General features: G+C 31.4%; 1 protein-coding gene across 4 annotated transcripts; it reads right to left on the minus strand.

The window, feature by feature from the left end:
- LOC103488149 (auxin-responsive protein IAA9-like) lies at nt 1-7271 on the minus strand. 4 transcript variants are annotated; one of them, XR_007819512.1, is made up of 10 exons: nt 6977-7232; nt 5476-5925; nt 5190-5374; nt 4879-5105; nt 4598-4739; nt 3144-3205; nt 2441-2605; nt 1948-2059; nt 1243-1324; nt 1-137 (listed from the first exon to the last, which is right to left on the minus strand). XR_007819512.1 is itself a non-coding variant. In XM_051082290.1 (8 exons), the coding sequence occupies exons 3-8, from the start codon at nt 5887-5889 to the stop codon at nt 2568-2570; spliced, it is 1068 nt and encodes a 355-aa protein (XP_050938247.1). In that variant the 5' UTR covers nt 5890-5925; nt 6202-6425; nt 6977-7177; the 3' UTR covers nt 2186-2567. The 4 variants fall into 4 exon arrangements, 2 of the variants coding, with proteins under 2 accessions (XP_050938247.1, XP_008444965.1); XR_007819511.1 differs by lacking the exon at nt 1-137 and having other exon boundaries at nt 908-1324; XM_051082290.1 differs by lacking the exons at nt 1-137; nt 1243-1324; nt 1948-2059 and adding an exon at nt 6202-6425 and having other exon boundaries at nt 2186-2605; nt 6977-7177.
- Nucleotides 7272-17142: the final 9871 nt, after the last annotated feature.

Below are 17142 nucleotides of genomic sequence, written 5' to 3' on the forward strand. Positions count from 1 at the left end.
AAACCAGAAAAGCAAAGTCATAAGTTTGATTTATATTTAACGAAAAATAAATATAACAAACATCAATATCGAGGAGGCCCATGCTCCTGACTCCGACGACCATCCTTAATATCTTCCGCCCCCTGTTCTCCCAAGTTCTATAAATAAATTCACAACCATAATTATTGCAGTCATGAATAGATATGATACTTCTTGAGGTTCTACAAACCCACAACTTAAATGAAACATACTCAACCGTTATCTATCCTTCGAAAATAAATGTTTCTCCTAGATATGGGTTTTAATTACCTCTCAATTGTTTTAAAGATTCTTCGTATCCTTGGTTATGTTATGTATGTTAGGTAGGAAGGGAAACACACCAACTTGAATCAATGTTACTAATTTTCATTATATATATATATATATATATATATATATATATATATAGCTAAAAGACCATGTGACAACCACTAGTACAACGACACTCCTCAGTCCAGGTTGGAAGAAGACAAAAACAAGAAGTTGGGGTATGCTTAATCAATCACTCAATCCCAAACCTACTGATTTGTATGAATCTGAAGGTACAATCACTCGTCACATGATTTAACCCAAAGACTTCTATGCAAATAAAGCCACAGTACAAACGTGATCTATCAAGAGTAATATAAACAAATTTGAATGCAAAGCTAAAGGCGAACCTTATTGTGATTGAAAATTACGTGGATCCCATTAAGAGGTACCATTATCATCATTTTTACATAGACTATTACCACTACGGTAAGAGAATTATAAATCATACATAGTAACTATAAAAGACGCAAATACCATTATTGATTCACTCTAAACAATAACGATAAGAAGTCAATGATACTAGACAATGCGAAGTAAACAACATCAAGAGAATTATGAATCATACACAGTAACTATAAAAGATGCAAATACCATTATCGATTCACTCTAAACGATAATGATAAGAAGTCAATGATACTAGACAATGCGAAGTAAACAACATCAATCATAATCAAATTATGTTTACAAAACATTTAAGTAATAAATACAATCAAAACATTTAAGTAATAAATACAATCAAAACCAATCCAATTGTGTTTGTGATTAAGAATAGTTATCATTAATCCACAATGAAATTCCATGACGATTATACCAATTTTGATTACGAATAGATATCTTAGCCTAATAGTATACCTCTCACAAAAAAATAAATAAGCAGTTGAATGGCAGACAAAAATATACTGTTTTCTTTACCTTACATCTTCAGAGGAGGGCAATAAATGCAATACGGGTCTCATCATTGCTTCAAAAGAATCAACTCAGTACTACCCTCCCACTGATCCAACAAGATAAGATAGCGAGAATCAGTGGGTAGACACAATCAGAAAGTTCCATTACCATTCATTCATTGCACCATTCAATTATTTTCTTCAACACTCACTTACCTTACACTGTATCCCACATAAAAGATACTCATTAGAAAAATATAGTTCACATTTTCTTAAGACTATTTGCATAACAATGACTACAAGTTTGTTAGACTTCATAAAAGGAACTAGTTGTCCCATAAAAATCCCAAAATTCCACTTGATCCATGTATGCAACTCTAAGCTCATTCTAACTTAACTACGACCAAAAGACGCCAAGTCCTTACCAACAGGATAGATAGCCATGGAGAGCATATGCATGTATGCAAGTAGGGGAAGCATATTCTAGGGAAATATAATTCTTAATATGAAAATCAATAATGCAGACAGTTAAATCAAGCAGTCACATGCATACCCTAAGAACTAGCCGACAACCATATCCAAATAACTGACAAAGACTGGCATTATCTAAATTATTATTATAAATCAGTCATCAACAGACAGGCACAACCAAATAACTGGCAGTCTTGGCATTTTCTTCATAATTTAAGTACAGATGGAAAGCAAATTACTACAAAAAGTTTTGTCTTACCTTGAAAGGTTTTGGCGTAATTTCACACTACTTTTGCAAACTATTGGAATTATCCTCCTTTCTGATATGTACCCATAACTTTGATTGCGAAGCAGTCATTTCTTTTGTTTGTCTGAAAAAGAAATGTTATAAACAATGAAAGCAAACGCTACCAACGATGCTAGTGATTAAAACAAGGTATATGGAGAAACTAAAAGAACACTCAGGTGGAAGTAGGATTTGAAGAAGTCAAGTCAAATAGACAGAAAGTTTACAATATTATAGAACATTCAAAACAACACAGTTTGACAACCAATAACTTTACAAACTTTTAGGAGTCCTGCAAAGAGGGGACAGGGACTTGTCCACAAATCTGCAGATTTGCTCATTAATTCTTAAATAGTTCAGTTCACAAACTAGATAACTGCTTAGACACCATCAAAGTAACATAAACATAATAATTAAAAGAAAGAAAAAAAAGGACAGAAGGTAACAAAGGGATGCACACAAGAACCTATCCCATCCAACACTTTCGTTCCTCGAACCACCTTCCAAAGCCACATATGACGTACTTTTAGTTTAGATCAATCTTGCTCCAACATTTGGATGGATAGCATCAACCGTGGCATTGCAGTTATTAGCTAGCTCCTGTTTCGGCACTTCTCCACTGCCCTAGGAGCTGTAAAATTAAAATGAACAGAAATGAGATCAGAATTTGGAAGATTCCATGTTCAAAATTTTTTGTTCTCATTCAAACACAAAATAGTTAAAATGAACCATTTTTGTTTTTAAGATTCAAAACTATAACAAAGATTGCATATGTTTTCATCAATTTCACTACACGTGATGCCATCGGCCTCAAGTAATTTTATATGCAGCACCCACATAAGGGGAGTGAGGACCCGATGATCTTTGTCCTCCTATTAATGAGAGTGGTGAATAATAGAACGTCACAAAAAAGTAATTATCGATCAGTCAATATAAGATTATTAAACCGTTTTCAGACGCAGGATGTATCATTCAACATCAGCAGATCTTCATTAGCCACTACGTAAGTTTCTTGCCTAAAATGCAGTTATGCAAAAGAGCCATACGTCATTTGCATGTATACAGCTTCGTATTCTAATCCTACTATGCAGATACAAGCGTGTCATATAGTAAATGCTGCAGAATCTAATGTATTCAAGAATTCATAACATACGCATAAAACTACTCACCCAGTCCAATTGCATCTGAGCTCTTCATAATCCTCAGCCTCTTACAAGAGTCGATGAACATCCTGGATAAGTGAATTCAGAATTAGAAATCAGATGTTCGCTACTGTAAAATATCACTATTACATTATTATTATTGAACAATGACCACGGTATTTTTCTTTTATTCTAAGTAAAAGAAATTTCATCAATTGCCAATTATAAACTGTTACGATTTTTCCTAACAAGAACAAGATCTGAATATAATGAAATAAAACTATGAAAAAATATAAGATAAACCTAAGTATACGGCAATTGAAACCTCCTAGTGAGTGTACCCAAGCCCTAGATCACTCCACATAATAGCTTCCTCTTCACTCACTTACCCTCCCTCTTTTTATAACAAGCAGTAACCACACTTGTACAATAACCTCCCTGCCTATCTAATTACCCTTATACCCCTTACTAATACTAACTAAATATCTGGAACCTAACATAAACATCTTATTATTTGGCAAAATGGGCTTTTACAGGTGGTAGCAAACTCAAATAGCTACTACTGGAAATATAGAAAAGGTGAATGCTCAACCAATAGAGATAAAATGTTCAGAAAAACAGTCTCAGCTTAAAAGAACCTTCGAAAAGAGACTGTTGGTTTTCTCAATTACAGTCACAAGTTTACGTACAACATGCAACATGTTTGCAAGGCTTTACAGCGTTTGATGGCTTTGATCAAGCTTGAAACAAATAAAAGAGATAGAAAGTGTGAAGTGAAAGAAGGAAAAGGAAGAATAGGAAGAGAAGGAAGGCTATAAAAACATAGTTATCTAAACGAAGGGCATTAACTCCAAATGCTTCTGTCACTGGCATCCATTACATTCATAAACATCTACCTACGCCGTCTAAACAGTAGCCACCTGGTTTTTACCAAATTTCTTGAGTTTTTTTTTTTTTTTTTTTTTGTCCTTTTTTTTCCTATCTTTAGGGCAAGAACCTGAGCAATCAAGAAGAATGGAAAAATGTACAAGCGCATAAAAAAATTAAAAACAAAACAGAATTCCACGGAAATCCCAAAACAAAAGAAGGATTCCCATTCAAAAGGATTGAACTAAGCTTTCTAAATAAAAAATAAACTATAATTCAGAAAGCCTGATGCACAAACACCTATAAGGAAGCATTAGACCAAACAACCTCCCTAAACCTCCTCCCAAGATCTCTTCACCCCCAAAAAATCCGACTATTTCTCTCCTCTCAATTATCCTCCAAAAACAGAACAAATATTTTAAAAAATGAAATAAAATCTAAAAAAAGAACGCAAAAACAAACAATTTGGAGTTATGATTAGAAGCAATAAAAGTCGAGAGAGATTTCATCGGTCTTTTACATGCAATATTTGACCTAAACCAATCCGAGTCAAGATTAGAAACAAGAAAGTCTAACAAAAAGACAAACCAACCAATTTGAACGGTATAACTTACTCCCAAGGGACATCACCAACGAGCATCCAGTCACCATCTTTATCCTCATATGTTAGAACATATTCTGAGCCATGAAGAAGATCTTTCAGCTTGCTCTCACTCATTTTCTCCATGCCCAGAGCTCCATGAGCTCCATATTGACCTGCTCAATACTGAAACAACAGTAACTAGATCCATGGAAACTAGACAGGTAATTTTCAAGTATCAGTTTTGAAATTAACACTACTATTTTCATCATGTGACAGATTTTTCAATTGAATAGAAAGTTTCAAAAAGCTCACCTATAGTGAAACAGCTGAACATCTTCTCAAGGGCAGAAGACAGCTCCTGATAGGCAGAGTAATTCCTCAGATCTACCTTCCTAAGATAAGGAGCACCATCCATGCTGACTTTGATAAAGAGTGCCCCAGCCATTGCCTTTCCATCAACTTCATCGTTGTTCTTTGAAGTTGTAGCCAATGTGTTCTTCCTGAAAGATCTTATGGGCGGCCAACCCACAACCTGTGCCCTGCAAGTGCAGCAGATAAGCTACCATCTCTCCGAGTTGAGGCAAAACTTGTAGCCAACCTCCCACTCCTTATCTATAACTTACTTGGAAACAGGTGCGCTGGTGTTGTTATTAGCAGTTTCATTATGAGATGGTCTAGATTCACTATTTTCTTGAGGCCTCTCTTGTACAGCCTTTTGTGTAGTTGGCTCTTTCACTTTCCCCATTTGACTTCCAAGGTTCTCTAGCAAAGAACCAGCTTTCAAACCTATGTTAGCGTGATATTTTTCCTGCATCAGATTAAATTGCTCTACAGTTAAGCCTTGAGACCACAAATTACAACTCCTGCAAGCCTTTCAAAAAGAAAAGGAAAAAACAGAGGGAATTTCACCTCTGAGAATTCGTTCATAGCATCAGAAAACCCCCTTTTGTTGCCTGAGACAACAGTCTTTTGTGGGGAAGAGTAATGACCATCACTTGATGGGTGCAAAGGAAATAGTGGTTTTTCATCAAGTTGAGAAGAGCTACGCAAGCAATTATCCGGATCCCTCTCGGGGGATTCAGATCCAGGGAGACCAAGCCTCAGTTCTGTAGCCTTAAGATTCAGCGAGGGTTTGTTCCCATCGGATTTTGTGGCAGTCATACAGCTGTCCTCTGAAGAAGAATCAGATAATCCCATGTAATTACGCTCTTCAAATCCCAAATTGTTGGGACTGACACTCTCCATCGAGTTTGAGGAAGCCAACAGAGTGACATTGCTGCGACTTTCCTCCACCTCCCCAACATCAAGTAATGGTGGAGACATCAAAATTCCAGAAAGAAAAAGCCCCGGATTTTATATCTGCATAAAACAAAACACGATAAATCTCCCAATTTCAACTAGAGAGCCAGACTGCATAGATTCTTCTCTTCTTTATACTTTGTTATTCGTCCAGCTCCCTAGACTATAAGACACCGCTCCCAATTTCAAATTACACTTTTATCCATCCAACAAGGTCAGGAAAAACAATCAAATAAATAAAGAAGAAAATGGACATTAAGATTGGAAACTTTCATCTTCATTAACCCAAAGATACTTCTCTCAAATATGGCGTGAAATTCAGTGAGGAACAGAAACCTTTCCAAAATAACAGACTGCAAAGCACTGCGCTGAGTACACTGAAACATATCGGAATTTCACATATAACAACCTAAATTATTTGCATAACTGTTGAGAATTGGGGAGCCGCAGAAACAGTCACATAGAAAAGAAAATCAAAATAAAGAACAAGAACAATCTGGTACTCGTAGCTTTTGCCCCCGAAATCCGGAAGTATATAAGAGGCAGAGAAAACAAAGTACCTAAGCCAAAACAAATAAATCTACAAAATGAACATGTGTGTAGTGCTGGTATAAAAGCATTAAATTCCACAGGGATAACTGAAACCGAAATCAATCCAAAGATCAAAAAGAAAAAAGAAAATTCGTTTCACAAACAATAAATAAAGAGTAAAATTCGTAGCTCTTGACTTCCTATTCAGCAAGTTGAAAAACAAAGGACAGAAGTCGCAGATCTTAAATTCCAAAATTCTTACAGATAATAGCAAACGGGAAAAAAAAAATAAGAAGAAGAAGATTCAGTCTAACAAGCAGCACACATTAGTCAAAACAACGAAAAACTAACCAAAATACCTCCACCTTTCACCAATATTCTCAACTCACAAACTATGAGATTCATTCATAAACTGTATGAGCTGGAGAAAGACACAAATAGAGAAGAAAAGAAGAACAGTAACAAAAACTAACATGAAGACAACAAAGAATCGGAAAAAAAAAACACAGAATCAGAGCAGAATCAAGCTGTGAGAAAAAGGTGAAATGAAGGAAGAAACAGAAAAATTAAAGGTTTATACCTGAATAAATCTGAAGATCAGTGAAATAAACAGAAGTAGTAGAGATTGAAGAAGTGTTTTGATTCTTAGCAGTAGCAAAGGCAGAGAGAAAATTGAAGGGTAGAGAGAGAGAGAGAGTGAGAGAGAGAGAGAGAAAACTAAGGACCCTCCATTTGGCACAAAGTAACAAAAGCCTTTTGGTGTCCGATGTGAAACTCAATGCATTAAAAACCACTTTTAAAAACACACACACACACACACACAAATATACAAATTATACATATTGCATATTACAAAATCCTCTCTCTATAAAATCATTCTCTCTTTTTCTTGGAAATTTTTCAATTTAGTCCCCAGGTTTAAACAAATCTGTGTTTAGTCCCCCGTTACTCAGAATGTAACTTTTAAACAAATCTAAATAATTAATTCATTAAATGAATTCCATCAAATAAATTTAACATTAACTAATTTATCGTTATATTAATTAATAAAATCAATACAAATCAATACCTTTTTTTATTATTATTAACAAAATTACATTATATTTGATTTTTCTCCAAATTATAAACATTTTGCCTTATTTTTCACAATTTTTCCTATATTTTCTAATTAAGTGTGATTATAGTAATATAAACTATTTAGAATAATAATAATTTATTTGAATATTAAATAATTAGGATAACATAAAATATTAATCAAGTCTAAATAATATATTTATATTTAATCATTAATGAAAATTAATAGTAACGATGATTTGATATTAATTCATTAATTAATTATAAATTTATCGATTATATCCGTACTAAAAATCTCATACTTTGAGGATATTAAAAAAATCACTTCGATATAGAATTTACTACACGATAATATTATATGTTTTAAATGTGAAATTATGGAAAAAACAAATACATCAAATGTTTGTTTAGAACTTAACGACTGAACAACGGAACGACCTAATGATTTATTAAATACACGAGACAGAAATTAGGCAATAAAATGTAAATTAAACGAATTAAAATATGAAAAACAGAAGAGTACTTTTAATCAATTTTTTAATTTAACTGTTTTAAATCAAAGAAAATATCTTAAAACAGTTATTACCTCGATCTAAATTTGTTTAGTCAAAATAGTTTATAATTCTAAATGACATGTAATCATTTTAGACAACCAATGGGTATATAAAGAATTAAGAGTAGTGGTGGCATAGATATTAGTATCGAATCCTAATTTAGTGGGGGTGGAATTTTAATTCCTTTCTTAGATTTTCCCAATTTCAAGTACTTTTCGTACCTTTTTCTATGGTTCACATCTAATTACATTCATTTCTCACTTAACAATGAAAATTCCCCTTTAAATTCCAGAAACACGTCTTTACTGTATGTATCTTCCCTCTTGGATGCGACGAAAATGCGAGGAAGTGATTGGTTGGGTTGTTATGTTGATTTTTTCGTCTAAACAAAAGAGGGATGGTTTCCTAAACTTAGAAGAGTGTAATAATTGAAGCTTTTATTATAAATTATACAAATTATATATAAATAACTATAGAAACAATATAGCTATCAAATTATATAAATTATGACAACTTATTTGATAGTTTTTTAGTTATGCTCATGTTTACATTTAAACCTACGTTGTTCGTTGCTAAAACAACGATAACACAACATTTGACTAATAAATCATAGTTAAACATTTAAAAATCAACCACGTACAACTTAGTCAAAACTTAGATAAGATGAAAACGCATGCTTCTTCGATAGATATTTGACTTGAAAAACATGCATCGATACAAATATGAAATACTATTATAATGCATCCCTACCTGTAACCTTATGAATAAGAGGGGAAAGTTCACTTAGAAGCTGTTTGAAACTTAGAATAAGGTCTGAATAAAAATAAATTGTTTTAAGTTGATTTTGTAAGGAAATTAGTACGTACGAAGTTTAGGAGTGGATAAGAAATAGAAATTAAATGTTGGGTAGTTGCTAGGTGTTTGGAATTAAATAATGGGATGAGAAATGTGGGGGAAACGGCGCCGTGTTATGTGGATCGTGCTAGCAGTGTTTTAGGGAAAGGCAAAAGCGGCACTCACTGTGGAAGATGCCAAACAAATGGACATTACCAATCTTACCCACAGTGGTAAACTTGTCATTTCAATACAAAATCAATCAATCACTCACTAACTATGACATGTCTAAATCACAGCCCTCCACTGTCGTTTCTTTCTTCCACATTCCAACCACGTCTCTTCCTTTCTCCACCGTCCGATTGCATGAATCTCCTCTTGGACGATTCTGCCCCTCCCCCTACTTCAACCCTCAATATTTCCCTATTGAGTCCCAACATGTGTTTTAATTTACTGATGTTTTCATCTTTATTGACCGAGTCCTAACTAAGATAAAAACACTTGTAACTTTTTTTTTTTTAATTTAAAATAAGTTCTACAAATTATAAAATATTGTTAGTAAAATCCATTTTTCAAATTTTTTTTTTTTTTTAAGGTTTCACACAACAGTGGGATTTATTTTCCTTATATACATACAAGTATCAGTTGAGTTTAGTTCATATTTACATTTTCAAATTTATTATAAGACTAGTTTCTAATTTAAATTTTGTATCAAGTAAATTGTTGAAACATCTAAATTATTTAACAAAACTTTAAACTTTCAAATTGATTATTTCGATACATCTCAAAAAAAATTTGATATTTAAAATGAATGTAATTTATTTATTTACATGTAATTTGAATTATATGTTTAAGCCTTTAATTTTGCGTGTTAATATGAATGTGATTTGAAAAAAAAAAGGAAAAAACTAAATATGTAATTTAGACCAAACTATCACAAATTATCGACTAAATTTGCGATTCGATCTACATTAAATAATTGTTTAATTTTTTTACCATCTTCATCTTCCTTTAGCTAACCTAAAATCAAACCTCATCAATGAAAGAAAAAAAGGATAAAAGGTACCCAAAAAAATATTAAACTAAGAATCTCTTTAATCTAGACTTTTTTCATATACAATTGTATTCGTGTCAATAAAAGATATTTAGAGGAGACAAAAACTTTTCAAGAGTGTAACAATTATAATAATTAAAGTTGGTAAGATTATTAATGTTTTTCAACTGGATAACCAATGTTTAGAGGGGAAAAAGAAGAATGTGATCATAATTAGGACAAAGAAAACAAGCATTTTAGGGTAAGCTCAAAGGTGTGAAAAAAATTCAACCAACCCCACTTATTATTTTAAATATTATTTATTCTTCTTCTTATTTCCTAGATTAAAAATAAATTAATGAAAAGGAAAAGAAAAAGAATAGATCCTCTACTTTTCGTCCCCAGGGGACATAATGAGCATCTTTATTTTGTTGGATTTAATTGTGGATAATACCCAAAGTACCCCTCTCCGAGGATTCCACCAATTCCAAGTTGACATGCACCATGCATGACTTTGGTAGAGAATGGACTCCAACCCCTCAGATACTTTCCACATGTTTGTGGGTCCCCCTGTTTTGCGATGAGGGCATATAATGACATTCTAGCTACTTGATGCATGCCCTGGGATGGGATCAACAGCAATTCCCAATTTATTATATAAATTCTTCTTATTATTATAGTGTCCTTTGAAATCGAACTCCCCAACACCACTATCCATTTTTTGCCTATTAAATTTCTACTCTCCTGTCCTTACATTTCTGTTTTAAATAAATTCACTACTGTAATTAATATTTAATACCTAAAGTAGGGATCAATATCATGCTACGCTTTACCAATGGATTGCTTCTTTTCATGCATTTTACTGATTATTTTGTCCAAATAGATTGCTCTTTAAGGAACAAAAAAAAAAAAAAAAAAAAAAAAAGAAACAAGAAAAATTGGGTTTATGGTTTAAGCAAAATTTCATTTGGGTGTTTATATAATAATAACAACAAAAGAAAAAAGGAGAATAAGAAATAAAGAAATTAGCCCAATATGAGTTGAGGTACAATTAGGATGGTTAATCATCTTTTAATCTCTCTTCTATTCACTTAAAACTCAATTAATCAATATATGATCATATAATTTAATGGACATGACATATGTATTAGTGGTTAAAAAAAGTTAAGAAGATTTAGAGTCTCTCATTTTGTATATTACCAACAACTACGGAAAGTAGTAATACGTACATCAAAGAAATTACATTACATGAAAGCAAATTTGTGTTGACAAGAGAGTAAAAGGTGTATGAATTTGTAATGTGTATATTATATAATTAACAACCTCCCGTAAGGGTAAAGGCGAATGTGTTTTACAAATGTATGAGCAATCAATTAAAACATATATGAATTAATTAATATAATTAAAAAAAGGAATTATTAATAATGATACAGTAGGATGTATAACTCTGGTGGAGCATTTGACATGTTGTTTGAGGATGAACCCCGCAAAACAAGTAGAGAGAGGGGGTGATGGGTTGGAGTGGAGTGGAGTTAGGTGAGGGGTAATTTAGCAAATTTTGAAAAAGAAGTAGATGGAAATGATATGTGGTTTGAAAAGTTATTGGAGAAATGCAAAATATAAGTAATGAAGAGAGAGAGAGAGAGAGAGAGAGAGAGAGAGAGAGGTGGGAAGTTACGTAGAGAGGAAAACGAGGGGAAGGGGTGAGGTGTAAGGGGAGAGGGGACAAAGAAGAAGCAAAGGAAAAGCAATATGATGCATTTAGGGGACAACAAACCGCCTTTTTAGTTTCACATCCCCACGCGCATCTCTTAACCTCATTTCCCTCTCTTTATTTCTTTAACTTTGGTAATTAATTAAATTGAGAGAAAAAGAGTGTGGAGAAGGCCAAAAGAGGAGAGTGGAGAGTGGAAGGAGGAATAGAAGGGATAGTGATTTTGGAGGTTGAGAGCACGTGAGAGGCACGCGCTGATGGGGTTGGGGGGGGGGGGGGGTAAGGTACTTATTATTATTATTATTATTTAATGGAGGATCATTAACTGCCACTCAGATTGTCTCCGCACGCTTTGCTTTCCTTTTTTAATCCCTAAATTTTGCAATTTCATCCTTTTTAATCCTTTTCCTTTTATCATTATCCCCTCAATTTGTTGGGCTTTCCCTCCATTTCCGGCCCAATTTTATTTCCAAAATATGTTCTCTAATTCATTTTATTTTAATTTACCCATGTACAGACAAATTATATTTTATTTAAGCTATTATTTTTTTTTTGAATATATATTCAGAATCCAACATGCCATGTATGAGAGACACCCAAAACCAAAACCAAAACCAAATTGGAATTTTATTTTGAATTCCAAGGGAAAGACATATTGTTTTTTTGGGTATGAATGAATGAATGAAGGGGTGATGGGATGGGACCATATATTGTGAGAAAGAGACCTGTTTTTGTCGGAGCACGTGCCGAACCACGTGCGGAATCTGGATATTGAAAGCTACAAACTCTCTTCTATAATGGGAGAATTGGGGAACACAAATTTCTTTGATTCTCAATATGGAATTTTAGATGAGGGTAATTTTGGTCTCTTCTTTCTGCTCACCAACACGTATCTAATTCCTCTTTCTTCTTTTATTCAATAATTTTCCTATACATTATTCCTTCCTTTCTCCTCCTTTTTCATAACACATCACCAACACAAACACGGTTGTTAGACATACCATAAAAATTTATACGCAAAGCCAACATGAATAGATTAAAAGTTTTAGTACTAACTAACTTTTAGTCATTGATGTCAATATCTATTAATTAGTTCAATTTTAAAAACTTTGAACAATACGTTGGTTTAACCCTAAGTTCATCGTCACCTTTATATTTCTTTCTCAACTTTCAACTAACGATATAAGTTTGAACAATTCAAATAAGCTCGTATTAATTTATATAAAATATTTTTAATGTGTGGACTTTTTTCTTTAGTAGTTATTGAGAAAAAGGTTTAGATATTGTATTGTATTGTCTCTCTAAATGTTCAAACTTTATTTCATCATCGACTTTAAACATTTTAAATATTATCTACTTTTAAGTTTCGGTCATAAATAATACGCAGAAAATATGTTGCCTTTGTTTATATACAATATCAAAATGTTTCCTTTTCCTTTTAAGCTGATTGGAAGCTACAATTAGTTTGGTGATTCTAATAATAGGTTATTCAACATTGGTTTTAATTTTCATATGATATTCTCGTTTTATATTAATTTCGATTTTAAAACTTAATGTTATAGTCTAGTTTTGTACTAAAAGATGGTTAAGTTTGAACTACTTTAATTAATTGCTTATCACATCGATGTGTTTTTAAAATAGTACGATCATTCATTATAGGGTGAACAACATAGAAGGAGTAAACTTGAGTTTTCTTTTAAATTTTATTTTATTTTAGTTTTTCATTTCAAAATTTATAAAAAATTATGAATCACAAGTTTAGCTTTTTAGACTTTTCAAGTTAGTTTCAATTTGATATTCTTAATAGGCATTTAATTTTTTTTTTCTTTGAGACAAATGGACCAATTAATCATTTTAAAAGCTACAAATATATAACTTTCAATTTTATATATCACTAACTTATTCAACATTTATTTTAAAATTGATAGACCTAACAGACAAAGAAAATTAGAGTTCAACATCTCATTATGCACAACATTTAATTTCTATTTCAATTAATTTTTGAAAAATTGATTGAACCAATGATTTATTAGACTACACAAATTAATTAAAATATATAGTTCATAGTTTTATCATTACATTTTAAAAGTTAATGAAACAATATTAAACACAAAACACCCCATTCATTACTTATACATTGTAAGTTAAATTACAAATTGAATCCGTATAGTTAGAATACAATTTAGTTGAAAAAGTTAATATGGGGAGGATGGGCAATGTATAACATAAAGGGCAAAGGTTAATGGGGTGTGGCATATAGCTCTCATCCATCATCATGATGAGGCGGCAGCAGCAGCAGCAGCAGCTGCTGCTTCTCCGCTGATTTCGACTGAGACCAAACGACAAACACTTTGGGTGCGCATGCCATGCACCACCCCCTAAACATTACACTCTGATCTCATGCATACCTAACCCCCTTGCATGCCCCCATCATCGGATCGCAACCAAATCCCACTCTAACCCTCCACACAATACACCAACTAACCCTTCTATGCTATGGGTATATTTCAGCTTCCAATTCTTGAATAAACCCTAAACCCTAGATGATAATAAATTAATAAACAGAGATGCTATACACCCGAAGAAACAATCCATTAATTTGTAGATTTTTACTCGTAATAATTTATAGCATGCAGGATAGTCTCAAAGTATATATACATATATCCAACTGTATGTTGGAATGGTGTAGAATTCCAACGGTTGGTATAATAATTTGAGTATTGAAAAGAGAAAACGCAATCATATATTTGTAAAATTCATGAAACCAAAAGCTAACTTTTTTGTTTGTTTTTTTTTTTTTTTTTTGCCTTTCTTTAAATGAAAAAGATGGGTTTCAAATAGAAATAGAAATAGAGAAGAGACAATTTCTGAACAAGATGGTTGCAGGGTGTGGAAGATGATGAAAAATGATGATGATGGTGATCATCATCATCATCATTATTATACTCTTCTTTGTGAAACCATTTTCTCAACTATACCAAACTTTTTTACTTTTATTCTTACATTTATTTTTTTTTTTGTTTGAAAACATTCAAACCTTCTGTTCTGTTCTTTTATTTTGTTATTGTTATCATTATTTTCTTTTGAGTGCTTCCTTTGGTAATGATTATGTTCTTTCACGGGTGTTTAGTAAATAAAGACTATTGTCGCTCTCTCATTTTTCTAAAAAACAAACTTATACTATTTCCAAAATTTCCAATATCATCAATACTTGTGCTAAAAGTTCAAGTGCGTACTCCTCCCAAAAGGGAATCAAATAATCCATCAAAATTTCTCACCAACCAAAACAGAGACTATTTTACTATTTTTCAAAAATTTGAATTGAAGTTAGGGTTTGTATTATAATTTTATTCTAAAAACATTCATGCAACCTTCACATATTGCATAAGTCTTATTTAAATGCAAGGATTGAGAGAAATGCAACAATAAAAAATAAAATGATAGTAGGTTTAAATAATAAAATATCATATCATTTTTCAAATTTGAGTTTAGTACAAAAAAAAAAAATCTACAAATATGAAAACTATACTGTCGATATTAATATATATTGATAAGCTTTTATAAGTGTCTATCATTATAATTCGAAGTGTTTGCATGTTTTTTTTAATATTTTATTAATTTTTCTATTTTTGACAAATTTTCTAAAAAAATAATAAATAAAGTCAAATATTTGACCACCGGTGGGTTAGTGGTATCATGGATGGGCTTTCTTCCGGGATGGGCTCAAAGAAGTTATGGGCCTTTTCGAGCCCAGTAAACATCAATTGGGTCGAAGCGTATTTGATTGATTATGTGTTTCTTTAGGAAACATTGGCAAGAAAATCTGTTTGTTACAAAATCAACCTTTAAATTTATAATTATCCGATTTTGTTTCAAATTATTGGAGAATATAAAGAAAGGGACTAAAGTCTAACTTTTGGGGATGATTAATTAATTTGATGTAACGTCTTAGTTTATATAAGATGAAATATGCAAAAACTTTACTGCTGTCTTTCATCCATATTTCCAATAATGCAACTGAGAGGGACATTTTAAAAGCTCAAAATGGCACAAATTATCTTTTACAAAAAAAAAAAAAGAAAAAAAAAAGGTTTTAGAACTTTATGAGTTTTTTCCCATAAAAAAAAATTATTTCTAAAACTTCAAATAACAAACAATAACAAATGTATTTTCAAGTGATGCTGTTTGTAGTATTGATTCAAGATAAGAAGTTGGATTTCATCATATCCTACCTCTTGTCAAAAATAAAAGACTTTAAGAAAATGTTTGAGCATGAAACCTGAACAAAATAAAATCATTATTTCCAATTATAAATATTATCGAGAACAGGTAGATAAGTTAAAGAAGACCAAAAAAACTAGAAACACATGATTAATATTGTCAAGGTAGACTTAGCTCAACGACCATAGATATAACATTTCATTCTAAAAGTGAGAAGTTTGATTTTCTATCCATACAAGAATTGAAATTTATTATAGAAAATGCAAGAAATCGAAAATGAAATATAAATGGGATCGTAAGACGTGAAAACAGTAAGAAAAATGATTATATTAATAGAAACGGTTGAAACAAAATGAAATTTGTATTACAAATCAAACCGCTCAAACCAAATATAAGGTTTTGATTACATCACAATGCAAGCTCATTTTATGATTGAACTCTTCGATATGTTTCGTGATATGTTAATTCTTTTGACACGTTTTAAATTACATATTATACGCGTATCTTTACCTTTGATTACTCACAAATAACATTGCAAATGGTTATTTGTTAGCCATAATTAAAAAAAAAAAAAAAATCCATTAACTAAGGAATGATATTAATTTAGTTTCTCATTTAAGTTTTTATGTTCACCCTTGGTTAACTGTTGATACTATTTTAGTCATCTTGAAGTTTTGATTAATTTAGTTCTTGTAATCAGTTGATAAATTTTAAATCATCTACTTTCAATATATCTTAAATAATAATTTTCATTTAAGAAAATATAATGTGTAAATATCTTTCAAATTTTGTATAAAAAAATATACTAATATATAACCACAATATTTAAAAAAAAAAAATTAGTCGAAGTAAATCAAGATTTACTAAAAGTATACTAAAATTAGACAAATAAAAAGAATATATATAAGAATTAGAATTAAAATTAAACAAACTTATAGGATATAAATAGCATTTCAACTCAAGGTTAACGATTTTTAGAACTTCAGGGCTAAAGGATTAAAAAAATGATTTTTTTTTTTAATTTTATTTTATGTTATTACCTTGAAATCTGACTAAAACCCAACGAAGAGGGAAAGAAAAATATTTACATTGGTAAAGGATTAAAGTATTATCCAAAATGAAAATGGGTAAGAAATTGAAATGAATTCCTCCATTTGAATTAAAATAAAGAAAGAGGGGTTGGGAATGAGAAAATTGCAAACCTCATAAAATTAGAGAGATTTGATTACTCATTTCTAATTAAGAAAATTACCACAATTCTTTCTTTTTTTCTGTTCTTTTTTTTTTTTTTAATGAAAAAGAAAAAAGAAAAAAGA

Source organism: Cucumis melo, chromosome 3 (genome assembly GCF_025177605.1).
Source record: "Cucumis melo cultivar AY chromosome 3, USDA_Cmelo_AY_1.0, whole genome shotgun sequence".
NCBI classification, from domain to species: Eukaryota; Viridiplantae; Streptophyta; class Magnoliopsida; order Cucurbitales; family Cucurbitaceae; genus Cucumis; species Cucumis melo.

Coding starts and splice junctions, on each gene's coding strand:
- LOC103488149 (XM_008446743.3), bottom strand. CDS start 5,889: ATGTCTCCACCATTACTTGATGTTGGGGAGGTGGAGGAAAGTCGCAGC. Junction 5,106..5,189: donor ACCAGCGCACCTGTTTCCAA/GTAAGTTATAGA, acceptor CTGCACTTGCAG/GGCACAGGTTGTGGGTTGGC. Junction 4,740..4,878: donor GTTCAGCTGTTTCACTATAG/GTGAGCTTTTTG, acceptor AGTATTGAGCAG/GTCAATATGGAGCTCATGGA.